This window comes from Talpa europaea (genome assembly GCF_964194135.1).
Source record: "Talpa europaea genome assembly, chromosome: 8".
Classification (NCBI taxonomy): domain Eukaryota; kingdom Metazoa; phylum Chordata; class Mammalia; order Eulipotyphla; family Talpidae; genus Talpa; species Talpa europaea.
The window spans coordinates 51,558,176-51,577,170 of NC_140075.1; the positions used below are offsets into that span (position 1 = coordinate 51,558,176).

At 51.0% G+C, this 18,995-nt stretch overlaps 1 protein-coding gene across 2 annotated transcripts in view; it reads right to left on the reverse strand.

Annotated features, from left to right (window-relative positions):
• Window positions 1-16,631, reverse strand: part of IGDCC4 (immunoglobulin superfamily DCC subclass member 4) — a gene marked incomplete at both ends in the record, with an annotated part of 36,769 nt that extends 20,138 nt beyond the window's left edge. For both annotated transcript variants that reach the window (XM_084240905.1, XM_084240904.1), the window contains 3 exons: window positions 5,031-5,172; window positions 5,897-6,247; window positions 16,562-16,631. In XM_084240905.1, coding sequence (XP_084097031.1) covers window positions 5,031-5,172; window positions 5,897-6,247; window positions 16,562-16,631 — 563 coding nt within the window. The remainder of the gene's footprint in view (window positions 1-5,030; window positions 5,173-5,896; window positions 6,248-16,561) is intronic.
• Between the last annotated feature and the right edge of the window lie 2,364 nt (window positions 16,632-18,995).

Here is an 18,995-nt window from a genome sequence, read left to right on the forward strand (position 1 = left end):
AGGGTGAATGAGCTGAATCCTCCAGCCGTTATCCTTGCAGGGACAGCTCAAGGTAGAGAGTCCTAGTTTCTCAATAGAGCAAATGGTGCTAACTCCTAGCTGTAGGCTTGGCTAAGGTCAGAGAGGGAAGGGGGCAGCTGTGCATTTGGTGAAGATCGCTTGGCTTGTGGGAAAATGGGGCATTAGAAAATCTAACCACGGGAAAAGAGCTAGCTCACTAGCGTTGGGAGAGACTTCTGGCCAGGGGCCTGGAAATCTGGTCCAAATACTTAGAGAAAAACCAGAAACCTACATCCCTCCCTCCCTCCCTTGTACAACAGGCAAACCCTCCTCTGCCCCAGGGTCTCACCCTCACCCCACAGCTGCCCACATCAGAGTGGGCAAAGGGACAAGGAGGCAAAGGGTGCTTGGGAGTAAAATCCTGGGCCAGGTCCCAGTCTTCTGCCATGGAAAACTGAAGGGAAAGGACAAGTGTGGGGAGACCAGCAGGGCCTGCCTGGGAAACAAGGCCCCAGACCCATTTAGGTTTCCTCCAGCTAATATGTTCTAGATCCAAAAACTGGTTGCTCCCTGGGTCTAGCCTGCTGACCATGTATGCAGGGGGCCTGCCAGAGCTGCCCACATTTCTTAACCCCAAAGTTCTCAGTCTTGCCAGGGAGATTGTGCCCTGGGTGCCCAAGAGCTGATAGCTCCTTTGACAAGTACCACTTCCTTAATCATGTATGTTTAATTAGTGAACGAAGGAAGGAGTGATACGTTTCCTTGGATGTGGTGCTGTTGCTGCAGCCAACAGAAACAAGAGGGGCTGCTGTCAGTGTTCATCAAAATTCTTTTCTTTTAAAATGTGTTTTAAGGAGCTCTGTCCTTGGAAAGATGTCCAAGTTATATTGGTTAGTTTGGTGTGGGGGAGTCACAAAACAGTGTTTATGAAGCAATTCTATTTTTGGAAAATAGATAAATGATAGGTTAGGAGAGGCATAGAAAAATGTTAAGAGGGTAAGGCTCACATATATTATTTGTGGGGTTTCTCTGGGAGTGGGGTTACTTGGCACCCATATTTGCTGTGTTTTAAAAGAGTGTTTTTCACTCACTAGATCACTGATGTATTGCAAAGAATACTAAAAAACCCAACATGAACCAACAGCAAGATAAAGAAGCAGGGCAAGGTGTGGGAAAAGAGTGGGGCAGATTTGCTCCCCAAATCTCTCCATGTCCACCAGCCCAGAAACTCTAAAACATCTTTTACAGTGAATATTTACACATTTGAAAATTTAAAACTTTTAAAAATTGAAAAGCTTTGGACACTGCTGTGTAACTCCGGGCCCCCCCACAGAAGCAGCAGTGGTGTGGAGAGAACTGGTTGCACCACTGGTGGTTTTAGCACATCACCTCAAATGTCTGGGCCTCAGGTGTCTCACCGGAAAAATGGTTCCATAATTCTTGTCCTGCCTACTTCACAAAGGCACCTGGTATTTTTTAGTGTGTTGTAAGTTCACATGAGCTCATGGACATAAACACGATCTATGAATCACAACAGCCAAACACAGAGGCACAAACATACTTACATTTAAAATGACCAGGAGGGAACACTCAAAATGGCAACAGCCATATTCAGTTGGTAGATGGCAATTTTCCCCCTTTCTGTACCTTTCTGGTATATTTCATCATTTAAAATTTAATTCAAATTTCAAATAAAACAAAATAGCTGCTCATAGAATGAAAAGTCACCTCTGTGCAAAAGATTTTCCATGCCTGAGCTTAAGCCGGCTGTCTCCACCCTGAAAAGGTCACTTGGACCCAGGCATTCAAGAATGCAGGAAAAAATGACGCAGCTGCTCTGAATTTCCTGAAGGCCAGGAGCACCCACTCCAGCCCTTCAGAGATCTGCCCAGGGAAAAGGGTCACATGAGATTGACAGGCATGAAGGACAGTGGGGATGCCCAGGGCAGACGACTAGACGAGGGACCCCATGGCATTTAAGTCCATTAGTGCCATATTTTAAAAGTGTGAGAGAATGGTGATAACGAAATGACTTCAAGTGGATCCAGATACACATTTTTATTTCAGTGGTTGCATATTTATTTTTATGGTTACCTTCTATTTATGGTAAGTGTTGCCGGTTGGCCATTTGACTGAGTGTTCCTTTCTAGTTGGGTCAAAGTAACAAAAGAGAGAGCTAACTTCAAGAAAATGTACCAAGTGAATGGCTTTGGGATGGCCAAAATTATGAAGGGATTTTGTGAAATCCTGAGATTGCTTTCATTGATCACGGGTTCCCATGGAAGGAAGATTATCTCCTATCATTAGAAATTAGTATAGAGAACAGGGAACTGCCTCAGGATCTACTCTTCACCATCAGTTCCAAAAAAATGCACATATACCCTGACAGAGTGTGTTTATTAACTGCACATGTGCACACCCCACACCAAGGCATATGGTCTTTTTCAAACCACTGGGCTGCGTTTATGAATAGCATATTTGTACATGCGCTATATCTGAGCATGGGTAAAAATACATACCTTGGACATAATCAAGTTGCTGTTTTAGACATTTCTTTATTCCCCCCACACAATGTGCTGGACATGTGAGCCTGACTTATTTATAGAAGAGGATCACTTTTCAGAGGACTTGGGGGCAAACACTTCCAGAGTCCAGGAACTGGCAGCTCCTGCCTTCTGGGAGAGGCCTGTGGCTTCACGGGATGATGCCTGAACTAGATACTGGGAGGCCAGAGCACCTCACCACTGAGAACATTGGGAAGTAACTTCTCAGCTCAGAGCCACTGACCACCTGCAGCAGGAACTTCTTCAGACCCTGTGCCCAAACATTAAATCACAGTGAAGTGTGTGTGTCATCCATGTTAGGGCCCTGGGTCCTGGCATTCTGGGAACTAACAGTGTGACTTGGGGCAAGTTACTTCTGTCTCTGATCTTCAGTTCTGTTACTTAACAGTCCAGGTAATATCATCTGACATAGCCATGTGTACAGACATAGGTAAGGATGTGCATTATGTGTAAGTGAAAATAAGTGAAAGCTAAAGTACAATCCTACTTTTACTTTGAATAAAAAGGTTATTGAAAGAGAACTTCAGCATGTACAATATATTACCCAAAATTTTAAAAGTAATATTTATAAATATATAGAGGGGAAAGTCCAGAAGGACAGACGGCAAAACTAACAGGGGCTTTCCTTGGGTGAATAGATAATGAATAATTCTTGTTTCCTCTTTTTTTTGTTTTCATGAATTTGAAAAATGCATCAACTAGGAACACAAACTAGGAGAAAAATAAGAAATACCTTGAAGGTGATGGGAAGGAGTAAGTGAGAAAATAAATTTTGCAAAAGGCTTATTTAGCACAATGTTGGGCCCAGAGTGAGCTTGCCCTAAGAAGTCCTTGTAGTAACTTTGAACCCAGACAATTCTTCTGCTCGCCCCTCATTTGGGGGCTCCCAGGAGTGGGGTTTCACTGATTCTCATTCAGCTTATCTTTTCTGTGTTCATGTAACTTCCAGGAAGTACCTACCAGATAATGGTGAGACACCCCACATTCAGAAAGGCATAGAATTTAAAGCGGCCAGGACAGGTACAGCTGGGCCAGCATCCCCGTGGTCCACTCCCTAGAACACTCACCCATGGGATGTTAACAGGGCTGCCCCCAGAGGGGCACCAGGCAACTGAGTCTAGGTAGTGCCCAGCTCCACGGCCCCCTGCACAGGGCTTCTGAGGCCTGGCCAATTCCAGGGAGATTTACAGGCAGTTTCCTCACCTTATCTGACCATGGAACACTTTTTTTCAAGAAGCATCTTTAGGAAGTAATGTGTTATAAAGAGAAAACTTTGGGAAACTATGATCTAATCCAATCCTTTCATTTTTTTCCCCCTTTAATCTATACATGGGAATGATGAAGCTGAGTGAGAGGTGACTTGCTGAGGACAAATAGGGCTCACCGATCACCAAAGTCAACAGGATCGCTTATATTTTGACCTCTCGCCTTTCTCCCTCACAAGTGTTGCCTGGATGTGTCCTGTGGTTTTTCTCCTACACCTTCACCCCTACCTAGACATGGGCCAAAGTCAGAGGAGCTGGGGCGACTCAACACATTCCAGACAGGTTAGTCTCAAGCCCGGGAGATCTGGAGACCAGTATTTCTGAGTTCTAAGGAACTCCACCTCCCCCAGGAGAAAATGAGTGAGCTGTCAACTCAACTACACGAGAGAAACATAGGGAGAGGACTGTAGAGTAGCTGGGAAAGGCCATTGGAGGCACATTCCAAAGATGCAAGAATCCATGGGGGTGGCAGTCATGAAATGACTCTTTAAGGTCAAGACATAGGCCCAGATATACGTGAGCCTCATGCCTCCTGTTCGTTCTGCATGGACATCTGGACCTACCCAGGAGGCCAAAATAGGGATCAACTCTGGGGTCTAGCCTCTGCTTCTCTTCCACCCTAGAAACTCCTCCCTGGCATTTCTCCACTTACCCATTGCCTTTATAGGGAGACAGGAAGGTGAAAGAGCAAGAACATCCACAACCCATTTATCAGATGCTGTACCCCACTGGATGCAACTGAGAGAGGCAGTTACGCATCCAGGGTGCAAACTGGATAGGAACCCTACAAAGAGAAAACCCTCCCAGCAGCCTCCAGGCCCTGAATTAACAACAAACATTCTTCCCAATGACTCACCGTGTGGCCTTGCTTAAACTACAGCTCCTCTCTGGCCCTCAGTCTCCTTCTCAAACAGCAAGTGGTTGGACTAGCTCGGAAGGACCCTATCACCACTATTCTCCAAGTTCCACAGCATGGTGGGAGTCTTTCCTCCTAAAGAGCAAAAACTTCTCTTTTGAGAAGCATGTTTAACTTCTCTTTTGAACCAGAAGCGAGAGGAGAGTCAGGCAGTGGTTGGCTCCCAAGTCAGTCTGAACAAATGGAGTCACCCCAACTCTAAGAATCCTAGTTCCTGAGCATCCCCCAGAGCCCTCTCTGGCCTGCCCACTGGGACCCACTCCCCAGACCCTACAGGGCACTCACCGAGGCTCCTCAGGCACCGCCACCTGGTCCTTCTCCCAAGTAATGACAGGGGCTGGCAGCCCTTCAATGTGGCACTCAAACCGAGCTGTCCCATTCTCCTCCACCGTCTGAGACTCCGGGTGCAGAGAGAAGCCTGCCAGTGCTGGGGATGAGGACAGCGAGACAAAGCAAGGACAGGGTGTGGGAAAGAGACATGGACAGTGAGCGTGGACAGTGAACCACCTCACACACACACACGCAGGCCATGCACGCGTGGACACACAGACACAGAAACACAGGAATAGAAACGCGAGCAGAGCAAATACAGACCAAAGGAGACCGTTGGAGAGAGGCAGACAGGGAAATGAAGGGGTAATTACAGATCAGATGCAGCAGCAGAATGAATTCAAGTCCCTCCGCCTAAGAGCACATCGTGGTCAGACTAGAGTAACACGCATGAAAATTATCTCATGGTGATCTGTGACTGTGCCTCCTGAGAGCCTTCCGAGGGGTGAGCTGAACAATGGGGCTTGACTCCCCGTACTCCACCTGCTGTGGGGTGGGGAGGTCCCTGGGGAGGCAGGCACCTGTGTGTTTCTTACTCTCACAAGCCTCTCTGGCAGGCTTCTTGGAGGAGAGCTCCACTCAAGACACCAAGAGAAAGACAACAGAAACTCAGAGAGAAAGACAAGGCGTGAGGAGCAGGGGGACTACAGAACAATGAGGCAGACAATACCAGCAAGGGATCTACCTAACAGTACTGGAGACAGGAAAAGTAGGAGTGGACTCCAGAGAGAGGCCTTAAGGCAAGCAACTAACTTCAAATCCCACTTCGCACACCCAAGGTCTCCCAGGTCTCAGATTAGCCCCCAAATGTAGGCACTTACAGGCAAGCTTGAGCACAGCGGCCTGGCTGGCCACCACTCCGAGGGGGCCGTGGGCCAGGCAGGAATAGTTGCCCTCAATGACCTCCGGGGCTCCAGAGGCAGCCTTGTCACTGCCGTTGGGTGCTAGTGGCTGGGACAGCCACAGGGAGCCATTGGGAAGCAGGCGTAGGTGGTCGTGCTCCGGCAGGGCGCCTCCATCCTTGCTCCATGTCACACTGGTGGGAGGTCCAGCTGTGGCAGCCCCCAGACTACAGTCCAGCACCGCCGCTTGCCCTGGGCCCAGGATCACTCGCAGAGGCCCTGCTCCACAGCTCAGCTCCACCGTCGTCTCCTGGGGCAAAGGCAGCTCCCCTGCATTGAGGTGGCATGGGTCATCAGTGGGTGTCTTCCCACCTCTGGTAGTCTCCAGCTCTTGAGGCCCCCCCACCGGGGCAGGGGCACATGATGGGGTAGGACAAGTTGTCTCATGGAGAGACCTGCCTCTGGGTCCTGGCACTCACCTTCACTGTGACCTTGGCCAAACCGCTGTGCTTCTCCTTGCCCACCCTCCCCCGCTGCTCAATTTCCTCATCCATGAAAACACAGTTCATAGTAACACTATTCATAAAAGGCAAAAAGTAGAAGCAACCCAAATACCCATCACCTGATGAATGGATAGATATATTACTTAGCCATCAAAAGGAATGAAGTACTGATGTACCTTCCGACATGGGTGAACACTGAAAACTTTATGCTAAGTGAAAGAAGCCAGATACAAAATGCCACATGTTTCTATAATACAACCAGAGTAGGCAAATCCATAGAGACAAAAAGGAAATTCGTGGTTGCCAAGGACCGGAAAGAGGGGATAACGAGGAGTGATCGTTAAGAAGCGTGAGATTTCTTTTTTGGGAGAGAAAAATGTTCTAGAATTAGATAGCGATGATGGTTCCACATCCTGTGAAATATATGAAAACCACTTATTTCAACACTTTAAACGGTGAGTTTTATGGTATGTGAATCATATCTCAATAAAAAAAGACTGTGATTCCTTTCTCATAGGGCTATTGTGGACAGTCAATGAGAGGACACGTGTGTGAGAAAAGAGCACAGCACAGGCCTGGCCTGGGATAGAATAGGGGTTCAGCAATGTCATCCCCTCCCCTGGAACCTTAGGAATTGTCTTGACCACTGATACCCAATGAAGAATATACACTAGGGTTGAAAAATATTGTATCCAGGAAATGTATTGTGAGTGTGAGAACATGCTGTGTGAGAATGTGCTATGTGTTTGTGGATACATAAATATCTTGTTTTTTCTTAAAGATTTATTTATTCATGCACACAAGAGCTGGGGTGTAGGAGGCAGTGAGAGGATTCACCAGAGACAGAGTGGGAAACAGAACAGGCAGATTCACTGAAACACACTGCTAAGGGGAGCAGCAGGCAAGACAGGAGAGGTCTACTGCGCCATGGGGGTCACCTCCCTGGCTGGGTTTCAAACTCATGCTGCAGTGACTGTGGAGAGCTTCAGTGTGCTGATATATATATATATATATTTTTTTTAAGATTTATTTATTTATTCATACAAGCACTGGGCACACTCAGAAGCACGGGAGGGTGAGAGAATTCACCAGAGCCAGAGCGGGGAGCAGAGCAGGCAGAAGGACCGAAGCACACTGCTGAGGGGAGCAGCGGGCGGCAGGAGAGGTCTGCGCGCCAAGTGGGACCCTCCTCCTGTGGCCGGGGAGCAGCCGGGGATCAAACCAGCACCGCAGAGGCTGCGGGCAGCTTCGCAACTCAGTGCTCAACCGCTGCACCACCAGGGAGGCCCAGAGGGTGCTGATATTTAACCCCTTGCGCCACCAAGGAGGCCCTGAATACATAAATATCTTGAATAAACAAAACAAAAAATAAGATCTAGCTGGTTTGTGAACACCAGGATAAAAGAAGTCAGACTGGGGCCTCCCCCGTGGTGCAGTGGTTGAGTGCTGGGTTGTGAAGCTGCCCGCAGCCTCTGCAGCGCTGGTTCGATCCCCAGCCACCGGCGAGGGCCCCACATGGTGCACAGACCTCTCCTGCCACCCACTGCTCCCCTCAGCAGTGTATTTCATTTGTCTGTCTATTCTGTTCCCCGCTCTGGCTCTGGTGAATTCTCTCACCCTAATGGACTTCTGACTGTACCCAGTGCTTATATAAATAATAAATAAATCTTAAAAAAAAATGAAAATAAAAAAGTCAGACTTCCTCTCCTGTCCCACAGTGGATACAGTGAGCAGATCCTGCTGGGCAAAACCGAGTGCTCTGTGACCATCCAGGTTGGGGCCAGCCTAAGCTCGAGCCAAAACAAGTCTAAGAGGAGGCTCCCCTGGCTCTTTTCAGGCACTGGGGGGACCAGAGCCCTACTGGCTAGCTGCCACTTGTGATATAGAGAGAGCAAAGACTTCTTCCTACAGCTAATTTCCCGAACCAGAGCCAGAACCCAGTCTGTGAGCCAGATCAGGGCTTTTTTCTCTTTAGGGGCCCCAGAAGAGCCAGCAGTTCCAACACTCGCCTGGCCACAAAGGGAAGAGTAGAGGGACAATGGAGGAAGGGAACAGCATCCCACGGTAAGGGCAAAATCACACAAAGATCAATGTCTATTATTTTAACAAACATTTCATCAAGGTCCAGTAACCATTATTGACAGATAAATGGTTCTCCCAGAAAGTTGTACTGCTGTCTCCCTGTTCCACAAAAACTCAGTAGCCCAAGGCCCCTTCTTATCCTCTGGCCTGACTCTTGCTTCAAGGTAGAGTGGTTTGTTTGATAGCGAACCAGGGACAGAGGTGAGGGCAATGGCCTATACTCATGATAAGGTCAGTGTGGACTGACAGCCGTCTGGGACATGTAGAAAAAGCACAATAGTTATGGAATCAGGAGACCCTCAGTTCTAGACCCAGCTCTGTTACAGTCTAGGATGTCTTGAACAAACTCCACAAATAGGTTTTATGGGCCCTCCACCCCCACCCAGGACCAAAGAGATCCGAGACACCAAGGACTACAAATCCCATAGTGTCATCACCACCAAAGGGAGTATTGCTGGGAACTGAGGGTGGAGGTAAGCAGCCAAGGTTGGTATATAACCAGATATGTGGGTCTTGGGGACCCTTGGTTTTTTCCCCGGCAATCAGCATCCTATTGGGGTCCCAGCTCAGCGGAACTGACAGGACGCATTCACCAATTTATCTCTCTTTCTCCTTAAGCTATGCATTTCTTTCTTTTTTTTTATAAACAAACCCTATATGACCCCTTTTGTGTGTACCTGCAGTTGAGTCTCATTATAAGTCCCTCTGAAGCGCACCATTGAGGACCCATAGTCAGGCCAACCCATTTCACACTGGTTGCCCTGTAACAGCTAGGGCCAGTCATTTCCCCTTCTGGGCCTTAGTTTACTTGGCTGTATCAAAGATGTCTATGGGTCTATGATCTTAAAATTATTCAATGAACTGGACATACCTACTCCTAAAGAAACAGATCATCACACACAAAACTGTAGATACCTTTCCACACCTGAACACATGCATCCCAGTCCCTGCCACATTCATCAACACCTGCACACATGTATGACAACTGGGAGTCCCCCGGACCCCTGTCACCATCCCTAAAGAGGAACAAGATTGAGTGAGGAAGAAAAGTCTGGACTGGCTGAGATGAGGAGGGCAGGGCAGAAGTCAGGGTGCTGACATCACCATGTAAGGGACAGGCAGAATGGACCTGAACCAGGCCTCTGCCTTTCTTACTCCCTCAGAAAGGCTGCCCTGGGCATCTCCAGCGGCACTGGTGAACTCATTACTAGTGGGTGAGGGAGAAGGTGGTCCAACCCTCACCGGGTTTCCAGTCTATTTTTTGAGTTACATCTATGAAATTATATTTTAAGTACTTAATCTCTTTAGCAAAAAAGAACCTTGCAATGCAACATATTACTAACAGATTTGCCGCCGCCCCCCCCTTCCAAATCTGTGGCATAATTTCTGGGGTGCTTTTCCAAATTCAGATGTTTCTCCAATTTCCATTCTAATTGAGGAAATTGCACTGGCATCTACCATTGCAGGTCGTGTGCTGTGGTGGAAAGAGCATTTGACCTTGGACAAAGATCAAGGTTTCAGTCATGCTGTTCCACCTAAAAGCTGTGTGACAAACCTCTGAAACTCTGTGGTATTCAGTTTTCACATTTTACATGTATAAAATGAAAATGATGCTAACAAGCCTATGCCGATTAAACAAGATGATGTACATGGGAACCCCAGTCCAGAGCCCAGTGGAACAGGACTTTCTTTAATGGCACTTTGTAAATTGCAAAGGGCCGTCGTACAAATGCTAATCACTGTTCTTAGCATGCAGTCCCCTCTATCTGTGAGGCCCTAGATTCCATGATTCAAACACTGGGTAGGGGAAGGCAAGGCCGGGCTCTCAGCCCAGTGGCTTCCAATTGCCCTATTCCAGCCACTGAGCAGTCGGTTTGAATTTCAGGGGAGAAAAGCCCACATGACACGAATCCCTGAGCCCTCCGGCAGCCTCCCTGCCCCCCAAAGCATGTCCGGGGTTTGGAAAATCCCCTGCCGCGCTGAACAAACAATGTGAACAGTTGGGGCTGAGCAGCTGCTGGGTATGTCAGCAGCCTGGGCTCTGGCGGGCAGGATTGTGGCCAGAGGGGCAGGGCGACTGGCTGGGGAACCCAGAGGAGGCTCCAATTCCCTTCCTGAATATTCATGGCTCAGCAGATGTCTGGCTTCCCCACCCTCTAAGGAGCCCAGCACCCAACTAGGCAGAATAGGGAAAATCAACAGGGATGTAGATTGTGGAGAGAACTGGGGTGCTCCTCAGAGAACAACAGGGCTCCCCCAAGCTGGCCCACATTAGTGGAAGTGTGTGTGAAGCCCGAGGTGCCTCATTCGGTAGATGGGGAAACTGAGGCCCTCTGGGCCTCCTATCTCAGGAGACACTCTGGGGAAACTGTCCTTCTCTGACCTTCTGGTGATACACCCAGCATTGAAGACTCAGTTGCTCCCGAATAAGAAGGTCCTACTTGCCTCAGTGTCCAATACAACTTCTGTTCCCAGGACATGCATGTTTAGGGGTTCAGATCAGGTGCCAGCCCCCCACCTCTGTGAAGCTGCCCCGTCTCCCCAAGTGAAGTTCGTCCTAAGTCTCACATCACATAGCCATTGGTAGGCCCTTGCCCACCCTTCCTCTTGCCCAGATGGAATGGGGGTGTGGTGGGGGTCCTCTACTTTTCTCCTCTCAACCTCAGTTTTTCTAATTTGAAGATGAAGAGTCTCTACGTTGCTCAAACATTCTCACCAAGATTCTCCCTGCAGCAGAGAAGAGCGTACTCAGGAGGCTCACTGCCCGAAATGTTTTTATTTTTCAACCTCTGGCACATTCTGCATTCTGCTCCATTACATAGCAATGTTTGTTTTAATATAAATGTGGTTTCTGCACCACAAAATCTTTTCCTAAAAGTGATGCTCTGTGGAGTGAGCCTGGTTTGTCCAGTGGCTCAGAACCATCTCTTCCTGCCACCCCCAATCTAACTGCCCTGTCTGCCTCTCCAGGCCCTTACTGCCAGGACTGTTGCGGTCATAGCACAGGTATTCAGTGGACACTGCTACCCACCAGCCTTTTGCCTCGAGGTGGGCTTCCTCCTCCCACAATCTCTTTTCCTCCAGCTCCTGGGTGAGACCTTGCTGGAGACAGTTTCTAGGCTTGGGAACCCCAGGGGCCATCTCTCAATCTCCTTTTTCTGACAGATTATTTTACCCACTTACAGGATAAATTAGATTTTGTGAGGCCAATTAGAAGCCAGACAGAAAGGAGATTCACTGCTGAGCCCCAGGGCCTGGGCACCATCTTTCAGTGAACTCTCAGGAAAGGAGTGGGTGATTGGGGGAGGGGAATAAAGTTGAAATGGCTCCCTCATTAAGCCAAAAACTTGCCACAACATCAGCGTTCTGTCACTTCTAAATTTCACGCTTACAACTTCTCTAGGGGCAATTCTCCATGACACCATCATCAGTTCTTTCCCAGGGGGTATAAATTAGTTTCTTCCAGAAACCGCCCTCCCCCCTCCCAGGCCACCTCCCTTACCACACACTAAGCCCCTCCCACCAACAGCTGGAATGAGAGCTTGGGACAGTTGCCTGGGACACTGAGAAGGCCCAGAGCTCCCTTCCTCCGCCCCCCTGAGGAGAGAGGTTCAGCCTCAGCCAACCTGACAGCAAAGCCACACTGTGCAACTGCCTGCCTACCTCCTGTTCCCTGACCCCTCTGTCCCCACCAGACCACACCACTTCTGGTTCTCTGAGAGCACAATGCTTCCATGCATTATTCCATCTGCTCCTGCTCCCTGCGTCTGCCCTCATGGGATGCTGGGACCTCGGTCACTAAAATTGTCACTCTCAATTTTTGACCTGCCTTTCTCGCCAACCAGGCAACAAGCTTGAGGTTATGTCTTAGTCCGTTTTCTAAATCCCCACTACCTAAAACAGTGCCTGGCATATAGTAGATACTCAATAAATACTCCATGACTGGCTGTATGGACATGAGGAAACACAATCAAAAAGATAAGACACGGAGCCCCCACATGCTTTTCCAAGCCTGTTTCCTTATCTATGAAAGTTGTAGTAACTCCCTTCAGGGCCAGAGATGATGGAAATAATCTATGCAGAGTGTGTTTACTCCTAGGAGATGCCCAATAAAAGGCACAGACAGAACAGCAAACTACACTGAAAGAAGCTCTATATTTAAAGAGCCCCAGCTTGGGAGGGCGCTGCCTCATCTGTTCTCCTGTTCTGTGGTTCCTATGGTGAAAATTGTCTTTCTCCTGTCTCCACCTTTATCTCCCTGTGCACATGCTCTGCTCACTTGCAGGAGCCCTGTTCTCCAATCTATGTGACAATGCAACAGGCCTTTATGAAACCCTCCAGAAGGCTTAGATCTGTACCAGTTTGCAAGCTCAGGTCTGCACCCAAGTGAGAGTTTATGGAACCTTTGCTTTCCTGACCACAATGACCCCATAGCCCTCAAATCCAGAGGATGCCTCAGTCTCAGCTGTTTGGCAGAAGTAGCTGGCCACCCAACCTGTCCAGAAGAAAAGGATTCCACTTTTCTGCATGTCAGCCAAAAGAGGGCATCTCTCTGGTTTTCCTCCCTGCAGCCCCCACTCCCAGCTCCCATCATCCTCCTCTGACCAGGCTAGGGCTGGGGTCCTCCCACATCAGAACTGTTCTTACTCCTCCTCCCCACCCTGGGAAGCTGGGAGCCCCCAGGCCTGCCTGGCAATGACATCTGTTCTGCATCTGGAATTCCGTGTCAAGTCTGGTTGCTGTACCTCTGAAACTATGGAGGCCAAACAGGAGAGGGAGGGTGGGGCTGGGTGGAGAAGGGTGGATTCCAGATTTCAGACAGACCAACTAAGGGGCCAAGCCCAAAGTTGATCATTTCTTATGTGAGGGGGCGGGAACGCACAGAGGTTAATCTTGGGTATGTGTGTACCAAATTCTGAGAAAGTGGCTGCTTCAAGAGCCAGGAGACTGGTTCCAACCCCAGCTCACTCCCTATCCATGTAACTTTAGGAAGTTACATAGTTTTCCCATCTGTCAAATGGGCTCATGCTAAAATTATTTCCCTTCAGTGCTGACATTGCATGATATGCTAATTGTGAGACTGTTTAACCTGAAAGAGGAAGGTAGTGCTAATTTACACATAATGTGTGAATAGGGCCATTAATAGGGCCCTGAAAGCACAAACAGGATCAATGATGATTCTTTAACCTCTGATTAAGATTCATGTTTAAGAGAGACTATGTTTGACCTGGCTCCTAACTCTTAGACAGAGCCATCCCAACACCCCAACTGACTGAGGTGGGCCTTTGGGCCTCTGAGGTGAGAAAGTGACGGAGGGGAGACCTCCCAGAGGAAAAGAAAGCAAGTATCATGTTCTTAAAGCCTTCTTATTACTGATCTTTGGTTTTGTCACCCCCCCAAATTATAACTGGTTGAAAGGAAGAGCCCCATTCTTACATATGGTGAGAACAGCAGCATTTCACCACCTAAGAGTCTAGAAAAGGTTAACCAGTCACTATCCTGACCCCAACACCAGTCCTTTATTCTGCCACACTGAGGTTACTGAGGTGTCTATTATACTTGACTTCCCTCACCCCCTGCAAACTCAATCCATCCTCTAGTCTTACTGAGTCCAATTCCTAAATATTTCTAGAACCTGGCTACTCTTGCCATCCCAGCTGCCACTACACTAGTTGCCACTATCTTTTCTGGATTACTCCAACAGCCTGCAAAGAAGCTGGAACTTCCTGCTTCCAGTCTCGCCCAATCGATTCTCCACACTAGCTGGAGCAGGCTGATGCAAAGTTGATCTTAAAACCTGCCAAAGGCTCATGAGGGCTCTCAGGCCAGAAACCTTGGTGGAGTTTATCAGATTCTTCTGAAGCTAGATCCAGCGCCCCTCTTCAGCCTTTTATCTTGATACTGGCCTACCCTTCCCCAAGCTGCCCCATTCTCAGCCCTTGTGCTCCAAAGTCCAGCCAGATTTACCTTTGTGTAATGTTCTAAACCAAGCCACCTCTGACAGTTTGCATATGCTGTTCTTTCTAGAAAACCTTCCCCATCTTCAGTCTCCTTCACAGGGCTAACTCAACCTCTACATTGAGTTCCAATCCTTTCCTGTCCTTCCGAGACTAGCTTAGGAGCCCCTCCTCCCATTCCAAGGCAGGTTCTAGCCTATCTGAAGTCCTCACTCCCACTTCTACCCCACCCCTAAACTGGAAGTTTTGCACCAGACACCAGGTCTGGCTCCTTATTTACTATATTCCAGGTACATGCTAGCCTATCAGAGGTGGTCAGTAAATATTTGGTGCATGAATGAATGACCTAGGTGCTGGCCTGTGGAGCTTTGCATACTCAAAAGATTTGCTCCAGCCATGCACACCGCTACCAGAGGAACTCCAGTTAGGGCCCTGCCTATGCACTCTGGAACAGGGAGAGGCCAGGTCTCTGAGGCAAACTGAGCCCTTTACCGCTGGGGCCCACCCATATTCAATAAAGCCTTAGTGTAGTCCCAACCAGAATAGGTTGACCTGAGCTCCTTCCCGGAGCTCCTGAGAGAGCAGAAGAGGGCGGCCCAACTACGGGGCAGAGGCTTCGTGGCACATCCACGCCCCCTTCACCTGACAGGGGGGTGGGAGCTCATTCCCCTAGCGCCGCCACTGGGACCCAGGCTCCAGGCAGACCCCAGCCAGGTCCGCATTCGGGAGAAGGGTCCGAGCAGTTCTCGCACTTTCCCACCCGCTGTTGGGGTTTCCTGGAGACGGGCTGGGGCCGGCCAGGCGGAGGCTCCTTCCCCTTCTTGTGTCCCAGCCTCCCTCCCACGTGGCCTGGCTGAGTCTCTCTGGAAAGCCGCAGCAGCTGGAGAGAAATCCCCCTCCCCACCCCCACTTCCAAGTCCCTCCCCGATTCGCCCCGGACACATCCTCAGCTCCCCCCTCGGCAGGGAAGGCTAGAACTAGGCGAACAAAGCGGGCAGCCCATCCCCCTCCCAGCCCTACAACTTACCTTCCCCAAGGGCTGCCCCCTCCCCCCCAGTGCACACCAGACAGAAAGCGAGAGGGTCGGGGGTAGAAGAAGGAGCCCTAAGTTTACAGACTTGGGACTGCGTAACCCCATCCCCAACCTTTTCTCCAGCGTGGACAACTCTGACTTACCGCCACCTCCACCCCGCACAGAGGTGGCCCCGAGGCCTCCCCTGCGATCCCCTGATCTCCTGGGGGCTGGGGCAGGCGTGACACGCGTCCCATCCCAAGAGCGAACGTTGGACACGTCTACGAAAGCAACTGGTTTCCTCCCTGTCCTCCAGTCCACTCCGGGCCTCGGGCTTGGGGGAGCAACACTAGCGCCCCAAAGCCCCAGCCGGTTCCAGGGACCACACCCACTAAGCAAAGTTGAGTGTTTGATCACCCCACACCCCCACCCCCAGTTCATCTGGAATCCCCTGCTCTGCGCCCCCACCAGGGGCAAGACACTCCCCAAAGCCAAGGCCAAATATTAGCTCAGCCCAGTAAACACAATTACACACGCTCCTGACACAAATGGAGGGGCAGATACACACCCTCACACCCCTCCTCTTCCACACATATCCTCCACCCGCAGACACGCGCGGGCATGGCAGAACCCGCCCCACGCAAGCCGCCAGCCCCGCAGCCACGGCCCCGCGATGCCAGCCACGACCGTGGCACGCCCTGCGGACACGTATGCCCGCAAAAGCCCTCCTCCCAGCCTCCGCGCGCGCACACTCACTCACACACTCACACACACTCGCTCGCTCACTCCAGACTCCGCACACCAAGGACACACACCCCCTGCGGACAAGTAGCGCCGCAAACGCCCCCGGGCCGGAGCTCGCAGACCCCCAAACGCGGGCATCGCGGCACAAGGGCGCGCAGCCCGCGCCCCGCGGCCCCCGCCCTCGCCGGGACCCGGGGCGCACGCCCGCCCCAGCCCCGCAGCCCCGCAGCCCCGCAGCCCCGCAGCCCCGCAGCCCCGCAGCCCCGCAGCCCCGCAGCCCCGCAGCCCGGCCCGGGCGCGCCGACACCCGCCGCCGCCCGCGCCCCGCCGCGGCGCTCGCCCTTACCGCGCGCGGCCAGCAGGCAGAAGGTCAGCGCGAGGAGCCCGCCGCCGCGGCCCGCGTCCCCCCGCGCCATGGGGCCGGGCAGGGCCGCCGCCGCCCCGCGCCTCGGCAGCCGCCGCCGGGGGAGGGCGCGCCGGGCGTCAGTGGCCCGGGGAGGCGCGGCGCCGCGGGCGGGGGCGCGGCCTCGGGGGCCCGGGCCCGAGCGGGGGCCGGCGCGGGGGCCGGGGCTGCTGCTGCCTCGCCCGCCCCTCCATCGCCATCTTGGGCGAGCAGCCCGGGCGGGGGCGCCCGACCGGTGCGGCCACCCGGCCCCGCCGGGGACTCAGGGCCCGCGCCGTGACCCTGCGCTGCCGCGCGGGGACTCGGCTCCGCTGGGGTCCGCGGCTCCGCTGGGGTCCGCTCCCCGGTGTCTCGCCTTTGCTTGGGCTTCCCGGGGCCCCTGTTGGCTCGCTTGTTTCTGGGCTTGTTTGTCCTTAGTCACCCTGTTGCTGCCTCGGTGTCTCCGGTTCCTTTCCCTGGCGTTGCCTCAGGGCCTCCTTCATCTCGGTTCCAGCCTCAGTGGAGGCTTAGTCAAGGTCTGGGTCTTCTGCTGATGACTCCATCTTACCACCTGAACCCAGTCCATTCCAATCTAGGTTTCGCATCAACCCAGGTAGGCCAGCAGACCCACTGAGGCCATCCATGGCCGTTCTTTCCTCACCCCATGTCCATTGCCTTTCCAAGCCTGGAGCTTCCTTTGGCCTCCTTCCCTTGCGCTTGCAGTAATCAACCCCAACAGGGCATTTACTCTACCCCAAGCCCCACGCCCCATCCGGGTCACTCTGCAACCCTGGGAGGGACAAGGAAAGTTTGATTGCTGCTGATTTGCACTCGGGGAAACTGAGGCTTGAGGAGGTGAAGTCACTTGCCTGAGGACATGAGGCTAGGGAACAACAGATGCAGACTTGGTTTTCTGACTCCAGAAGGTCTCTTCCCACTCCTTCTTCACCTAAGCTTTCTCTAACTGCCCTAGCCAGACTGGTTGCCTCAATATCCCACAAATATTTTTCAAAGCCAGGTATTGAATCATTAGGTGGGATGAAAAGAGGACAGAATAAATGACCCTCTCCAGGTTCCTTCCATGAACAAGATGCCATGGTCCGTTGTTCTGTGTATCTCTGTGGTTTCTAGGACTTAGAGCCATTTTATCTCTGTATCCAGCAGACCCCTAACATATCTGTTGCTGGTTAGTAATACCTGGGATACCGAAATCACAGGTTTTCAGGCCTAGTCTCCCAGCCAGGAAGGGATCCCAGGCTGCAGGTGCAGTGCTGAGTCCCAGCCACTAGACCACCATGGGTTGGTGTCTCTCGAAACTGCAGCAGGAACTTTGCTGACACTCAGGCAAGCAGCGAGAAGATGCAGATTTGCTTAGAGAAAGAAAAAGTTTATTGAGGAGAAAAGGAACAGAAATAAAGTGGGACTCCCAGACCGGTGGAACCAGGCTAGAGAGGGGCAAGGAAGCCAAAGTGGAGTCATGTCTCTGGGAATATATACCTTCTTCCCCTGATTATTCTAAAGCCCCACCAGTCTCTTTGTGATTGGTTAGTTCTCAGTGGTCTCACTCACTGCCTAAATGTCTCAGTGCCCAGAACTAAGTCTTCCGGAATGTCCTGTTGACCTTAGTCCTGGGGTGTTTGACTATCTCCCATCAAAATCAGTTGCCCTTTCCTTTATTCCTCTTGTTGTGCTTATCTCTGGAGCCTTCCTTAACTCTCCTGAAGTTCCCACCTACAATGTCCCTAAAACTACCTGATTATCCTGACTTACCCTATGACTCACCTGTACTACGGCAGATCTAACAGGATCTAGCATTTGTTCATTCATCATCAGGCCCATCAGGAACATTTGACTTAGCCCATAACTCCCATTTGCTTCTTTTGGTGATGGCATCTGATTACCAAGGCTTTAAATAATATCTTTATACTCAAGGTGCCCAAGTTTATACCTCTGATTTGGACCATCTACCCTGAACCCCAGACTTGGGTATCCAACTTCCTGATCAGCATTTCCATCTGTTGTCTAACAGGCGTTTCAAATTTAACATGTCCAGAATTAAAATTAAGCTCTGATCTTTCCTATTAATTCAGCTCCCCTGACAGTCTTCCCCATCTCAGCTCATCCTGCTGCTCAGGTAAAAAATATTGGAGTCCTCTTTGACTCTTCACTTTCACATCCTTCATGCTCCATTTCCCACTGCCTCCTTGGTCCAAGCACTGTCACCTCTTAATGCAACATCTTGTTGGGGGCCTCCCCTGGTGGCGCAGTGGTTCAGCACTGGTTTGTGAGGCTGCCTGCAGCCTCTACAGCGCCAGTTCGATTCCACAGCGCCAGTTCGATTCCCGGCCACCGGCGAGGGTCCCACCAAAAAAAAAAAAACAAACAGCATCTTGTTAAA